Source organism: Xiphias gladius, chromosome 2 (genome assembly GCF_016859285.1).
Source record: "Xiphias gladius isolate SHS-SW01 ecotype Sanya breed wild chromosome 2, ASM1685928v1, whole genome shotgun sequence".
Lineage (NCBI taxonomy): Eukaryota > Metazoa > Chordata > Actinopteri > Istiophoriformes > Xiphiidae > Xiphias > Xiphias gladius.
Genome location: NC_053401.1, coordinates 1,680,749 through 1,696,679, shown reverse-complemented (window position 1 = coordinate 1,696,679; position 15,931 = coordinate 1,680,749). Strand labels below are relative to the sequence as shown.

Here is a 15,931-nt window from a genome sequence, read left to right as displayed (position 1 = left end):
GAAAAAATAATGTTACTCATCTGGGTTTGAGTTTGCTTTGATTCTGTTGAATTTCATTTTCGAAAAAAGCAAAAACTGAGTATGATTTTTCTTTTTTAAATCCTAATAATTTGTAATGAAGTTCTGCTGTATTTATCCAGCTTCTCTTCAGGTGAATTATGGAGAAACACTAAACTACAACATGTCTGATGAAATAAACCCTTTGTTTCTGTCACTCGGGATCTGATTTGTGCAGAAACAGCAGCAGACATATTTGTTCAAACACACCTGTGTGTCTCTCCAAGATGGCCGCCGGTCAGTCGATCAGCAGTGATCTGATTTATGAGACCAGCTCGTCCTCAGGTACAATCCATCTGTGATGCAGGGTTTAAACTCGGATCCTAACAGGGTTTCTCCAGATGTGTCCAACGCTCTTCTCGGTTTCAAGTGATTTCAGCTGAGAGAAATGTTTCCTTTTGGATAAATTCTCTTCTTCTTCTTCTTGTTTGTGGCGTCTGCGAATCGTCGCTGTCCGTCAGCTGGACTTTGAGCTTTGAACAGGAAAAGGTAAAAGACATTCACACACCTGACGCAGGCATATAACACACTTGTCTGTCTGTGTGTGTGTGTGTGTGTGTGTGTGTGTGCGTGTGCGTGTGTGTGTGTGTGTGGGATGAAGCCATAAACCAGGCAGTCATTTTGCTGGAAGTGCACACACACATAAACACACACACATTTCTACTTTTATACTTGTGAGCACCCTCCCTGACATTTTACATAACAATGGCACAGGAAACACTGTGAGGACAGAGGGAAGAATGGATTGCGCATAAATATCAGCAGATTCTGCTGATATTTATGCGGGTGTCACCTTAAACCTGCTCTTTGTACAGGACGTCCTAAAAACATCTCAGAGCTTGAAGTGGTCTGCAGGAAGAGTTGGTGAAAGGTCATCAGGCTGCTGCAAAAAGTGGTCGCGGGCTGTGGTATCCGCCGGAGCAGGGGTCCCTAACTACCGACTTGGTAGGGCGACCAAACTTTTGCTTTTGATCACTGTTTTCTCCTATTTCTTTTCTGTTTTTAAGTTCATGAAATTAAAAAGTGACACAGCATTAACATTTGATAAAAGGCCTGCGGGGATCGTATTTACTTCTTTTCACCTCGGAAATCGACGGAATATAGAAATTTGCCAAACAACTGCATTTAATGACTCAATCCAACAACTGTGCAATTTGATTTTGAGTCTTGCAGAAAAACATAAAATCTTATTTTCAGCCCACAACTGAATTTGATTAGATTCAGTTAAACTGACTGATTCTCAAGAGTATAGCAGCTCAATAAATGAAAATTGTAAGTACAGCTGCAATAAAGCAGGAAGCAGGTATTTTTATTTAGTCCTGAGGGAAAATTGGATTTAAATGTTATCATTTACTTATTATTTTAAATGATTTAAAAAAACAAAACAACTTTAGTCTTTTTTCCTTACAGTGTCAATAAGTTCTCAGCCAGCAGGTGGCAGTACAGGCTGCAGTTCGGTTTGTTTCAATGAGTTGAACAGTAGAAACCTGTTGCTGCCAGATATACAGAACAAAAACTAGAATACAAGTAAGACAAGTTAAATAAATGCAGATAATTAAAAGAATGGGTATTGTTAAACAAAACAAAACAACTTTTATTGAACAAAAGCATCAAATAAAACCAAATAATTCCCAATAAGTGACTGTGACTCTGTCTGTCCAGTAGATGGTGCTACAGGACGGGAGTCCTCTCTGCTGTCAAGCCAAAATGTCCTCACCTGCTCCTCATTGGTGATTTGGGGCCCAACTGGTCGACCCACCTGGGACCCGAACATACAAACAGTTAACAGACACGGAGACAGGACAGTTAGGTTTCTGTTTTACCAACTTCCTGCGGTTTTTATGGAAATCTGCATATAAAGAGATACGATTAATGACACTTTGATAACATTGAGGGTGCGTATTTCCACATCCAGCAGCTAGAGAGCCACATGATGATTCCTCTGCAGTTGTGTTTGTGTCCACCTGGCGAATCTAAGTCCAGTACTCCCTCTTCTTTTAGCTCTGGTTTTGGTCTCCACCCGCTCCTGAGGGGAAACATCTGGCTCTCCAGCTGCTAAATGCTCCACCGTATTCACCAGCTGGTCTCTGGTTGCTGTTTGCTGCTGAGCAGTTGGTTTTCTCCGAAAACAGCTGAAAACGAGGCTACGAGAGCGGGGAGAGAGAACCAGAACCTCAAAGCTGTGGTCCGGACGGATCAATAACGAGCTGAAACTCACTGTAAAGCTCCGTGAAGCCGAAGGGGGGGGGGCTGCAGGATCAGCTGATCAGTCTCTGCAGGTTCATCTCTTTCGCATCGTCTTGTCGTTGCCACTTTGTCATCTGATACGTCACTATGAAAATATCCAGTATAGACCCATGAACATTTTTCCGCTTTGGCACCGAAAACAAAAGCTCCAGACCAAGCAACAAAATAAGTCTTCACATGACAGTCTTCTGACACTTCTACGGTTAGGCTCTGTTAGGTTGAGGCACAAAAACTACTTGGTTCATATCGGGAAACTATTACGGTCACGTTTAAAAGAAACCAACAGTGACTGTTGGTGAGAGACAAAATGCCAACAGCTGTCTTCTGTGGCCTTGTTGTCCACGTCATCAGCCTTGACCTCCTTTCTACCCACTTGTACTCCAACACAGTAATAAATACTATAAATTTAATATTTCTCCACCACAATTTAATTCCTGGCAGTGTGCAGAAAGCTTTGAAAGACTTTGTCGACTTTTATGTTGTGCTTCATTTTATGAGCCCATAAAACTAATAACAATCATCTAGGAAGTTTCTTGGAAAGAACTCTGTAATCTGGTACAAATTATAAAACAAAGAGAGTTCTGACAGTTATTATAGTCAGTCGGTTTATAAAGCTGTTGTTGATTTCCAGATGAATTTCTTAGAGCATCTGCTCCTTTTGAATTGAACTTGCAGGAAATAAAAACGAACAGAATCAACTAGAAGTAAAATAATTACAACATTTCTGACACCTCGGTGTATTTTTTTTTTAGTCCTGGCTACGGAGTCAAATGCCAGGAAAACAAAAACACAGGTGGTTTTAGGCGTTTAAGTGCATCACCAGTGTGATTTACGGTGTAATTCCGTGACATGAATCAGGTTTATACTGGTTCATACTGGTAATTAAATTTATGTACCGTAGGGAACACGGTAACAACTAGACATTTTAGAGAAAAGGAAAAATAAGTTATGGCTACTCTGGTATTGTTGTAGGTACCCACGGTTATAGTGGGTACCTGCGGGTACAGTGCTGGGACACTGAACTGAAGTTTGGGGAGAGCAGCCTCACGTTGCAGATCCTTTATTATATTTAGGTGTTAGTCGGGTGTAACGGATGTATGGACACCAAACATCCGGCTTGTGGTCTGGCAGAGCTTTTGTGCTGGTGGGGAGCGTCGGGCGGCTCGGGTGTTATTTTGCACCTTTGGGGACAAACTAACGTGGTGTGTCGGTATCGAGGGTTAGCAAAACTTTTTGCTTCGTTATCCTCCTCAAAAAAAATGAAGCCAATGGCCACATAACGCCGATAACTCATGAAATCGACAAGTTTAAGACCAGCAGCTGGTGTTAATGTTGAGGCTGAATGAGCCAAACAAGACACGGGGTTCAGTGTCTTGCCCAAGGACACTTCGACACGTGGACCGGAGGGGCCGGGGATCGAACCGCCGACCCTCCTGCTCTAGCTCCAGAGCCGCAGCCGCCGCTGTGAGGGAGCCTTTCCAGAGCAGGCACTTACCTCTGTGTCTTTATGACAAAATACGGCCCCCGCCTCGCGTTTGGGTCTGGAAGACGCAGGTTCGGGTCTCGGGTTTGAATATAAGCGTATGTGATGTCAACATTTTTTGGACGAACGCTCAAAGCCTTAGTTTCCCTGCTGACGCCGCCTTTTTGTGATGTCCCTGTGACCTCTGACCTCCGGGGCGTCCGAATGTTCAGTCATGCAGCGGCAGCTCCCGTCAGAGCAACATAAGACTAATATCGCTTTCACAATAACTCCTCTGTTCGCTCTTATCTTATCACCATCTCTCTCACACACACACACACACACACACACACACACACACACACACACACACACACGCTCCTTTGTCTCAGTTAACACTGTCGATCTTCTTATCAGTGACCCGGATCCCAGATTACGGCAACAACAGCGTAACCGTGCCAACCAGTCGGAGCCTCATCCCAGCGGTGATACAACCTGCCTCCGTGGACAGCGCGTCGCTGGTTCTCAGGAAGTTACTGGAGAAGGCCGAACTGCAGCCGAGCCGCATTGTTACTTTCTGCCTCCCAGCATCGCTTGACCTTAAATGTCGTCTGGGCGCGTTGATCTCTGGCCGTCCGACCCCTCCTCTGATTGGCTCCCCAGCTGCGGCCTCAGCGGGTCGGGGGTCGATCTTAACAGAGTTCAGAAGAGCAAAAGTTGGGACCACAGATGAAGCAGTATCAGTGTTGAGTTTGAGAGAACTGAACACTTGTCCTCATCCACGGTTGAGACGCTGCGTAAAAAAAAAATCCAATTCCACGCTGGTTCAAAATAACCAGCCTGTAATAAAATCGATAAAGAATACACCAGTGTGTATCCACACACTCGCCTTCCTCCGGGTGTCGCGACACACAAAGGACTAAACCACTGAGCATTAAATCGGTGTATTTTTCGTCACGTATTGTCTCCGCAGAAATTCCGTTCATACACAGCCAAACTGTTTCCCCGGCTACTTGGCGGTGGCAGCGGATTCGCTGGCTGGACCACGTTCAGAGGAAACTCGCTTTTTCCTGTGACGCCGCACATCTATTGACAGCAGCAGCAGAGTCACCGGGGTCGTGGTCGGGGTGGATGGCGGGCGTACAAAGTTCAGGGAGGTGACACCAGGGACCGGGGGTTCAGGTCACAGAAGCAACAGCAGCAGCTTTGCTCAGGGTTCGCGAAAGACGGTGGTTCCGGTTCAATGTAAATAAACAGGTCGTGTCCGGAGTGACTGTGAACTTTTTCTGTATTCAACCAGACCAGGATCTATCCCGAACCTGAACCGGGTGCTGAGTCTAAACAGAACCGTAAAACAGTTTAATAGTGACGGAGTCACTACAGGTGGATGTTGCGCTGCAGGATCAGATATTTTGGTGGAAAACAAACACGTTGTCTGTGAACGTTCGACTTATTTACGACTTGTCAGGTTGTAAATTAACAACATTTCCTCATTACATGACAGAAAACATGATCCGGTCCCAATTTTGTTTCCCTACAAAACACAACACAAGCTCACGTTTGAATTCTTTTTCTCCATAAAATACCGACATCTATTTATTTTTACTACCTTTTTCTCCACAGCCAATCGTGCTAGCGCAGCGGGCGGGGCTCGAACACCCGCAGGTGTTGGGCTGTGCTCGTGTGGCTGATGTAAAGACTGACCCGACGCACGGGAAACGGGAACGCGAGACCTTGAACACATCACTGCGGCTCTGAAGTGAACGTTTGTGCCTCTGTGAGTGTGTCTCCCTCCACACACTCATTTATCCATCCTACCTTTTCCAGGGCAGACGTGACCGAGATAGCGGCGAATCCTAACAATAGTATAAAATAGAAATGTTTCCAGCAGCCACAGTTCGATAGTTTCAGCAGTTCAAAACACTCAGAATTCAAACACTTAATTTAAAAAGAAATAAATGAATAAGATTAAAAAAAGACAAAAAAATGATTATTGACCTTTTACTTGAATCTCTGATGTCATATATATATATATATCAAAAGGGGAATTTGTGAGAAAATATTGGATGCAGCTACTTTCAGCAGCTACAGAAGAAGGACAGAGACCCTCAGTCTCCCCTGGTTCATGTGAAGGTCACTGCCTGGGATCCTACGATCACGGGAGAATGTTAACATCAGATAAATTCACCCCAACGTAGGCGAAACGTGCGTCAGAGCTCCGGTTGCTTGCCGCTTTCTTCTGGGTAATTGTGCGATTGATTTGGAATGAGCTCAGTGCGACTCACCTCAGGTCGCTTTTGTTCTTCTGGTCTAGAGCTACGAAAAGTTCACCCAGCAACTCTCTGTGAGGATCGCCAGAGAACAAATGTGTGTCACGGTTAGTGGGGGAGTTACCGGGGCTGACGTCCTCCTCAGTGACGGCTGAGTCACCGGTGAGGGAAACCAGAAGAGACCAGAAGAACCCTCCACGGCGGACTTCTGGGAACAGAAACTCTGCAGCGCCCGGAGCTGGTTTTCTGATCCGCGTCTGCACCGGTGGGTCGTCAGCTGTGGCGGGAGAGTAATCAGTGAGAATGACAGCCGGCGAGGCGATGGTCCGTGAAGTGACACTCCGCCGGCAGCTAGTTCAGTATGTGAAAGGACACAGTTTGAATTCCGAGCTGGACTCAGCGCAACGGATCCCTGGGTGGGTTTACACGGACACGAGTATCCCGGCTATGACCGGGTCATTAGTGTTTGTGGATTTAAACATTATATCCCAATTTCAGAAGCCTGGACAGGCCTTTATCCCGGTTCGATGTTTACATGGATGCATATCCCGGGATAAATACTAGTGTCCTGGTTACTGGTGTCTGTGCAGGCGCCTGTAGAAGCGGTTGACCTGACAGTCCTGTGACCGTTAACCCGTCAGTGTGGCCTGTAGCAGCCTCAACACCATATGTGGTCCGAGGTTTTTCATATATATATATGTAGTGATGTTTTTTAAGAGGTGGCGCAGTGGTCAGCACCGTCAAGAAGGTTCTCGGTTCGAACCCCGGTTCTGTCGTGGGCCTTTCTGTGCCGAGTCTGCGTCTTGTCCCGGTGCCTGTGCGGGTTTTTCCTCCTCCCACAGACCAAAGACACCACGTCAGGTGAATTTGCGGCTCTAATTTGCCCGAAGGTGGGAACGCGAGCGCGGTCAAACCGGTTGTCTGTCTCTATACGTCGGCCCTGTGATGGACTCCGCCTCTCGCCCCGGGGGTTAATGCAGTGGGCGGGGCTACAGCGCAGGTGTAGTCTTGTAATGTGCAGCCGAGCCCTCCTTGATGGAGATGAACGGATGAACAAGACCTTGAAAGAAAAGGAGACGTTGAACCCTCGGAGTTATTGAACACCCACAAAATAACGGCTGTTTTATGTTTTATCTTTATGAAACGACGAGGTGTTTTTCAGAGTCTTAAACCAGGAGACTCGCAGATGCTAATTTAAAACTCTGTGTTTCTGCCTTTTAGAGAGACGGAATAAAACCCTCCTGTGATGACGCTTGAAAACTGTCTGAACCGTCGCCTTTCAAATCCTCAGACACGTTTCAGCGTCTGCTGATGCGGATCGATGAGTCCGCGGCTCAGCTCACGAAGCTGCCGCGGTTCGTTGTGTAATTGCTCAAATTCAAACCCCCGTCGTAGCCAGAGTGACTCACGGCAGCGTTCGGGGATTCAGACTCAAACTGACTGATGGATGATAGTGCAGGTGAGACAAGATGTGGGATGATAACAATGTTGATTAGGTCGCCTGAGCAGCCGCGAGGCCCTTTTTCTTGCCCCGGGCTTTGTCTCTCAGACTTCGTAGGACTGCCCCACTGTTACTGATAGCGGAGGTTGTTGGAGATGTATGCAGCCTGACAGTAAAACCTACGGACACTACTCAGGGCGAATTACAAGTACCGTGCTCTTAGGGTAAAAGTAAATAGTTTTTAATCCGTTGTTTTTTTTTAAGACAATACAATTGAACATCACTCAAAGACAAGGCAGGAAATGACAGTGTTATTTGCAGGGATGTGGTTTGATGGCGTTTTCTTAAAATCACAATCCAATTCCGAATCTGTACATCGAATCTGTTGAAGTAGATTTTTCAGCAATTCGTCCTTCTCCGGTTCTCAAAAGATGCCACAACTTTAACCGGATGGAGGGTCGATGAATACTTAAGCAGGGGATCTGTCGCTCCCCTCTTTGTTGAGAGCACCCTCCCCCAAACACTGAATTTGGAAGTAGTTTCATTGTCTTTGCTGAAACGTTTCCACACTTCGGCACCTGTAAGTTGAGGCGTTCCACGCTGTTCAGTCCGCCGGCCTTGTTCACAACTGCAGACGTTCAACGAGAGACCTTCAAACGCGAGATTTCGTCGAGGGATTCTCTGACCGTGGAGCTCAATGAGCTTAGTGGGTATTTAACCAAGTGGGAGGCGGATCCGAGATGAATGGAGATGATTTCCCATTTTCCCGGAGTATCACAGTCCCTCCGCTGGCTACTCTGAAATCTGCTAGAACTGAAGACCGGCAACTCAGAGCAGTTGCAGCCACGCCGTTGCTTCAGATGCGTCACGGACTAAAACTTCATTCTGGCTTTTACAAACTAAGATAAGTGAAAATACTCAGATCATTTACAAAAGTTTACAACAGAAGTGGAGAACAGATGGACGGATGACGTTCGAACCGTTAAGCTTATGAACTTTTTTTTTTTTTAAAGATTTGAAGTGCTGATCACAGAAAGTGCAGCGGTTCAACCAGTCCATGCCCTTTTTTGTTTTTTTTTCCCTGTTACCATAGCTACGGATGTGGGGGCGGAGCCTGGAAACCACGCTCCGCCCCCACACTGTGCTAGTCCACGTGATGACTTTGACACAGTTTTTTTATGTTAGAAATCAAAACCACAACATAGTACACGGGCGTTTACAAATACAGATTCACAAGTTTGTTTGTTTTCAAAACCACATTTGATAAAATTAAAAAAAACCAAAAAACTTTTTCCCGGAGCTTTCAACCAAATCTCACATGCTCCCCAGCGGATGCTCCGTTGTTACGACTGAGTGTAGGGGTCCCTACAGTATATTTGGTCACGTGTCAGTGAGCAAACTCCATCCGCTGATGAAGAGCGTGAGATGTGGCCGAAAGCCCGGCAGGGGGAACTTGAACTTGTCAACCGACTTTTTAGTCGAGCTCACCTCGGTTTTCGGCCTGTGAGTTTCACGGGACGTGGGTGATGTTCGTGCGACGGGTTCATGAAGAATTACCAGTTTAGTGAAATATTCAGACTCGCGCGGATGTGAAATGTTCAAATTTTACAGTTTGTGATGACAAAAAAGAAAAGAAAAAATAAAAACCTTTCTGGGCTGCGTCGTTATCATACTGTATATGCAGACATTATCAACATTATCAACATTTCAGCAGAGATGATTTCTCACAGTCTGCATGATAGAAACACAAGATTGTCACAGTAGCCTGCATTTACAACAATATGCATAAACACATTTGACATGCGTACAGACACTCGCAGCGGGTCCTTTTTTTGACAAGTGAATCCGTTCTAAACCAGATGTTTTGACATTTCTCATAATCTGATATTTAAATTATTTTTGTTTGAATCTTTTTTTATTGACTGTTTAGAAACTTTAAAAGGAATTTTACTTCATTAATAGAATACATTTCCATTTAACACAGGTTGCTGGGGTAGGACAGTACACAACAAAGGTACATTGTTATCCTACATTTTTCTTCTTTTCAACAAATCCCACGTGCAGAGTCCAAACCAACACTGACTGTGTCCCGCTAACAAATACGGTGCCTGTATCAGAGCCTGACGTATCTGGTTCCTCTGGGCCACAGAGCTCCGTTGTTTCCAGAAACGATTAAAACACACCAGTGAGCTCACACTGTTTCACTGGGTGACACGTTCCTTCATCGCCATCAGCGCACACACGCCGTGGTTTATTTAGGCTCAGTCCCACACACACACACACACACGCCGTCCCGCTGCCACAAATACTCACTACAGCACCAGATGTGGATGAATCCGCCGCTGAAAATAGCCGCCAACGAATCCTTTATGTGTTTCTCCCTGTTTGTTTGATTAAAAAAAATAAACAGTCAGCAGCTGCTTGAGAAAATTACAGAGACTTTTTAAGAACTATTTGTGAGGTGTTGCTGAAGAGTTACATCTTCAGTAGGAACCAATGGGCTCGGAGCCGAGAGCCACAGACAGAGGAGGGAAGGTGCCGAGAGACGGACTGACACGCTGTTGGTTTGGGTCTGTCTGTGGGGTTTGCGGACAATAACAAATATACAAATCCAGCCTCATGCTTAATGACATTACAGGCTGAACCTGGGACCAGTTTTCCACTGCGAAAAACTTGAAGTGCATGTTATGAGTATGACAAGAAGTCATTATTTTAAAGGACCAGTTCAACGTTATGTTTTTTTTTTTTAAAGTGGCTGAACACGAGCTTCAGTTGGTCTTTAATCCTGTTTGTCTTCTGGTTCCCGTTTTCAGTTTGGGGATCGACTGTGTGGCAAAACTCACACAGATCCTTCAGTTTTCACACACACTCGCAAAAACACATTAGCTGTGGACACACACACACACACACAAAGAAAATGGTCAACAGCCTTTGCTAGAACATTTGGTAGGATGTCTGGAGCAAGAAATGCTCTAAATCACGACTTACTTCAACATAAAAGCAGCTGAATTCACACTCTTCATTATCTGTGTGTGTTTGTGTGTGTGTGTATGTGTGTGTGAGAGAGACGTAGGATCGACCAATCAGAAATTAGCAGATTTTGATGTCCACGATTGAGCAGAGTTCTTCTTCTCTTTTCATTTATTTTGATCCAACTTTTAGTTTTGATCGACTCTTTCGGCTTCAGCAAAAATATAAAACAAATAAAAGATGGTGGAGAGACAAGGACAGACAACAAGAGAGAGAGAGAGAGAGAGAGAGAGTTGGAGTTTAACTGGAGGTTTGTTCATGTGCTTTCATTTCTTTTGTTTTCTTTCACTGTCCCCTGCTACATTTGCTGCCACACAGTCATATCAGTCTACTTGTGTATCTGTAACTGTGTGTGTGTGTGTGTGTGTGTGTGTCGTGTCCCAAATTTAGGTCTTTGTCTCACCTGCCAAAGTCCCTTCAAGGGCCCCCTACAGGCTGCAGTGTCCATTACAGCCGCAATATGAAATTGTTGGACGGAACAAACATCATACGGACAATTTTATCTTCTCTCTGAGCTTCAGCTTTTGTACTTTTACTCAAGTATCATTTTGAATGCAGGGCTTTTACTTGTAACAGATTACTTCTACATGGTGGTATCACTACTTTTACCTAAGCGCTTCCTCCACCACTTAAAGAGACACTTTCCCTCCCCGTGCAGAGCCTGAAACCACATCTACACAGAAATGCAGCCGTCCTGCACTGCGACCTGGAGTCCCGTCTCCCCCGGAAACGGTTTCCTCAGGCATTTTTCAGCCGACCCGCCGGGTTGGGAACCCGACAGTGGTGCTTTGATTTGATTGGGCATCATCTGAAGGAGTGTACGGCGGCCAGCCGGGACAAAAGACACCGAGGAATAAAGACGACCGATGACCCAGGGTGAGTCTCAGAGTTTATCAGGTTAGATATTTGGACTTTTGCAGGTGAGAACTTCAAACCCTATAAGTGTTTGGGTGTGTGTGTGTGTGTGTGTGTCAGTCTAGTGACGTGGAACAACAAACGCCACTGAATGTTGTGTCTCGCTCTTTATCCTCCCTCTCTCCTCCTCCTCCTCTTCCTCGGTGCCTCCGACTGCCACCAGCACCTGAGTCGAGTCACACGACTGTTTCTCCGCGTCCTCGTCGTACGTTGAATCCATCATTACTGGCATCGACCTTCCTCCTCCTCCTCCTCCTCCTCCTCCCCCTCCCCTGTGTAGTCCGGGTACCATCACGGCTCCACAGGTGCGTTTGGCGAGCGCTACCAGCTCCTCCCTGGCGAGTGGGTTGAAGAGGAGGTAGAGCAGCGGGTTGACGCAGGCCGGCAGCGGCGCCACGAGCAGCAGCACCGCCTTTGCTGCCTCCGGCCCGGCGGCGGGGAGTCGCAGCAGGGAGGAGAAGCAGAGGAAGGCCACAGGGAGGTAGAGGAGGCAGTCGGAGAAGAGCAGCCACGCCACGTGTCGAGTCAGCGCCGCCTCTTCTTCGGAGGCAGGCGGAGCTTTGTTGGCCCGACAGTAGAGACGAGTGTAGGCCAGCGTCATGAGGAGGAAACACAGCGAGTCGAGGAGCACGAGGGAGACGGAGAAGGCCAGGGAGGAGGAGGAGGAGGAGGAAGGCAGCGGCAAACAGAGGGAGGTATTACTGTGTCCGGCCACCAGGGGGGGCAGCGTGACGGCCAAACCCAACAGGAAACACAGAAAGACGGACAGAAGGACGGAGCGCGGCGACGCCGAGTGACCTGAAGAGAGAGGAGTGAAATCGGAAATCATCTTTCAAACACTAACTCATGATCAGTGATGCTGAAACGGAGAAAAGGTTCGGTCGAGTTCTTTGATGTGTAACCTATAATTTTTGTAGTGTGTGGTTTCTGGTCTGTATCAGTTAAGGGTCAACATGTTTACAGTTTTTTTTTGCTTTTGTAGATCGTAAAAAAACGACGGCAACAACAACAGAGAGACTGTTCACGGCGACGTTCCTCACCGCCGTGGTCGTCAGTTTTTTTGCGTCGTGCGCCGGCGGCCAGGCACCGCTCAAGAGCTGCGACGGTGAGCAGGAAGAGGCCGGTCTGTGACGCAAATACACACAGGAAGCCGCTGAGTCGACACAGGAAGCTGCTCTCCCACTTTGCCCCGTACCTGCAACACATAGATCAAGTCCAATAACTTTTCTCCCATTAGCTATGGGACTTTTATTTTGAAATATCCTGCCCAGGAAGTGCATTTTGGGCAATTTTAGCACCAACTGACCTTTCTCTTGCGTCGCTGCAGGTCTAAATGGTCACGCTTACTGAACTGGTCGATTTTTGGCAGATAATTTGGATTAACTTTCACATCCGCATCACGTCAGCATAACTCTGATGTTTCTCTGATGTGCCACCAAGCGAATGACCCCAGCTTATCTTACTCGCTCCAGTTTGATTGCTGGACCGTTTTTTTCTGTCTGTACTTATTTTTTGCCTCGGAAAACCCAAGGTACCAACGGCGCAGACAAAGCACTGGGCGGGCGGATAAAATGATGTTAGTCAAGAAATAGTTATAGCACGTAACTCTAGAAACGAAACAGATACGACACGTTACTCGATTAAATTCAGTATTTCTGAACTTTAAACAGAGCCAGGCCAACTGTAGCTCCACGATGTTTTATTCTGTTTATTCTGTGTTTCGTTAACTATTGTATTTACTGTTCTGAAGCATGTGACCAGAGGTGTAGAGGTGAGTCTACGCAGGTATATAAAACCTCTGAGCTGGGGGATTTACCGTATACGTTCCCAAAAAACGGCCACAGATACGTATCTTGCAGAGTAAGGCTGTGGTCAGTCACGTTACACGATGTTTTTCTTAATGTAATCTGTGTTGTTTAGCGAGCACGGAGGCTTTTGTTCCCTGACTTTAGCCTTTAAGGCAGTGCCTCCTCCCAGGCAACATGGATACTCTTGTTGTATCTGCACCAAGCCTGGCAGTGCTATAGGATATTACTTGGTTATTTTTACTGATGCATTTAAGCGGAGGCAGCATCTTATTGTAGGTGGTGAAGTTGGAGTTGAAGTCTTATTTCTTATTCATCCTTATAGTCCCAGGATGTCCCAGTCTTTCTGGACATCCCCTATCTTCCCTACTACTCCGGTAGTCCCCCCCAGCGTCTCCGATCTGGTTTTCGTACCTCCACAAGCTCCCAAACGTCCAGGTGTCCACCGCCGCCAACCATCCGCTCCACACTCCCATGAGGCCGTTCACCAGGGCCAGCAGGCCAATCAGCAGCTTGGGGGGCGAGACCGAGGTGGCGGGGGAAAAGAAGATTGAAAGCACGACGAGGCTGTTGCTGACCAATGCGAGCGCTGCGACGACCCACACCCCCACACGGATCAACCAGCTGCCGAGCAGATGGAGGCAGGGACGAAATGGACCTGCAGGTAAATTTAAACCAAACGTCACGTTACTTTACGATCAATAGATAGATCTGCGTTTGATCGTTCCCTATAGGCAATCAAATGACAAATAATTCCAGTCAGTCTGATAGTCAGAGCCTGTATCCTTCAGTATTAAACTACTGGTACGTTACATTACAGTGTTTTACTGCAGCTGTTTTAACCTCTAACATGTTGTGTCTGTATGTTACCTGGTGCAGGGCTGCAGTGGACCGAGTGGTGAGGTTTTGGTTCATCGTCAAACTCCATCAGAAAATCCTCCCAGTCCTGATCTACTGCAGAGACACGGGGGGAGTAGCAGCACATTAGTCCTCCATGTCTTTGAATGGATAAACGGCATATTTGTACAGCTGCAGAGGCTCCAATGCTGTTTTCTGACTGAGAAGGGGCCTATGGACGGTGACCGTCCGTCACACTCTTTGGTCCACGTATCTGAACGACTGCCGGCTAAATTTCCATGACCTTTACTGAGCGCGTTCCTGTCTCCCAGAGGATGAACCCTTTTGATTTAAACGGCCCTTCCCTCTCAGCCGCCGACTGCCCGCTTTTCCTCCATTTTGTTTGAAAGCTCTTTTAAACCGGCTGAGATTGGTTGTCTCAACCCGGTTATGCAGAGTTGAATCTTTCTCAGCTTTAATTCACAATGAACTGTCGTATTTGTTGTGGGTTTAGGAAGAACTGAATCATAGAGCTGGTGTTTTGAGTTGAGGTTTAAGGAGCCCTGCAGCCTGTAAGGGCCTCTCATAGGATCCAAAGTCTGAAGTGCCCAAAATTACTCCCTGTTTAATCTCTAGTGCAGCGTATTTACTGCCATTAGTGATTTATTTGACTTCCTGAACTATGAGTGTGAAATTTATGCTCCATAACTGTTGTGGCCCCCCTTTTTAACGCACTACTATTTTCAGTCTGAGCGCTGCTGTAATCCTGTTGAGATGTATTGGTACATTGGGTGTCACAGTTCACCTTGGCTCGTGTCTCTCCCCGGGAAGTCCGCCGCCTCCTCCCGCTCCCAGGACAAACCTCCTCCTCCTCCCGCTCCTCCCCCTCCTCCTCCTCCTCCTCCTCCTCTCCTCTCACAGGAGACGAAGGCACAGCACTGGAAGGCGTAAGGAAGCTCCATCACCCTGAACGCACAAACGCACACAAAGTGAGTGATGTTCGAACACGCTCAGATAAATCAGCTTTATTACACCTGCTGTTCGGCGGAATGTCCCTTTAAATGCTTTCAGACACACAAAAAGGAGACAAATTAGAATTGAGGACTGTGTGTGTGTGAGAGAGAGAGAGAGACATCTAAATACTGTGGCTATAAATTCAAACCTCTTCCAGTTAAAGGGAAATTCCGCTAAATCACACCGGCAGTGTTTAGATTACTGGTGTAATTTACCCCCCAGGTGAAAAGGGGATGGGGGGGGGGGCGTATCCTGTTTTTTTATTGGCTGGATGAAAGGTGTTTGGACCACTGCTGTGAACTAACAATGAGTGAGGACGTTATGTCACCACTATAATCGCGGGGTGAGGGTGGGACGACCCGTGACGTCTGTCTCGGCTTCAGTTTCAACTCTGAGCAGGACAACAGGGTCGTCAGTGATGTAACCCCCCCCCACACACACACACACACACCCCCACCACAGCAGCCATGTTGGAGGTCCAGCATCGTGTGAGTGTGTTTACCTGACTCGGGGCAGGTCCTCTCGAGGTATTAGCTCCATCAGCTGGTCGTTTCCAGCCAATCGCAGGTGAGTTAAACTCTGCAGACCAATCAGAGGCAGAGAGGACAGTTGATTGGACGACAGGTCACTGTGGAGAGAGGGAGAGATTAAAAAAAAAAAGGAGAAGCGATGCGTTCGCATTCAGTCGTTCACACGTTTCATCTACGACCATCCTGGTGTGAAATTCCAGGATTTTTCCAGGAATTTCCATGACTAAATTATTTCCAATATCATGACCGTGACCTTTTCTAAGATTTTCAGTACAAGTCCAACAAAATACGAAATACAATCAAGAGAGAGACAGGAAAGGTGA

At 46.7% G+C, this 15,931-nt stretch overlaps 1 protein-coding gene and 1 long non-coding RNA gene across 5 annotated transcripts in view; one reads left to right on the top strand and one right to left on the bottom strand.

Moving 5' to 3' along the window:
• Positions 1 to 274: 274 nt before the first annotated feature.
• Positions 275 to 4,541, top strand: LOC120797331. Its single transcript, XR_005708497.1, has 4 exons — positions 275 to 342; positions 519 to 546; positions 873 to 1,002; positions 4,184 to 4,541. It is a non-coding gene; the product is annotated as an uncharacterized LOC120797331 (long non-coding RNA).
• Positions 4,542 to 7,726: 3,185 nt separating this feature from the next.
• The window catches only part of LOC120799836 (leucine-rich repeat-containing G-protein coupled receptor 5-like), a 47,067-nt gene continuing 38,862 nt past the window's right edge, over positions 7,727 to 15,931 (bottom strand). For 3 of the 4 annotated variants that reach the window (XM_040145254.1, XM_040145263.1, XM_040145272.1), the window contains 6 exons: positions 15,581 to 15,706; positions 14,870 to 15,030; positions 14,098 to 14,181; positions 13,642 to 13,885; positions 12,463 to 12,617; positions 7,727 to 12,220 (listed from right to left, as the gene is read on the bottom strand). In XM_040145254.1, the coding sequence (XP_040001188.1) occupies positions 11,484 to 12,220; positions 12,463 to 12,617; positions 13,642 to 13,885; positions 14,098 to 14,181; positions 14,870 to 15,030; positions 15,581 to 15,706 (1,507 nt within the window). In that variant the 3' untranslated portion in view covers positions 7,727 to 11,483. The remainder of the gene's footprint in view (positions 12,221 to 12,462; positions 12,618 to 13,641; positions 13,886 to 14,097; positions 14,182 to 14,869; positions 15,031 to 15,580; positions 15,707 to 15,931) is intronic. The other variant, XM_040145282.1, reaches the window with a different exon arrangement.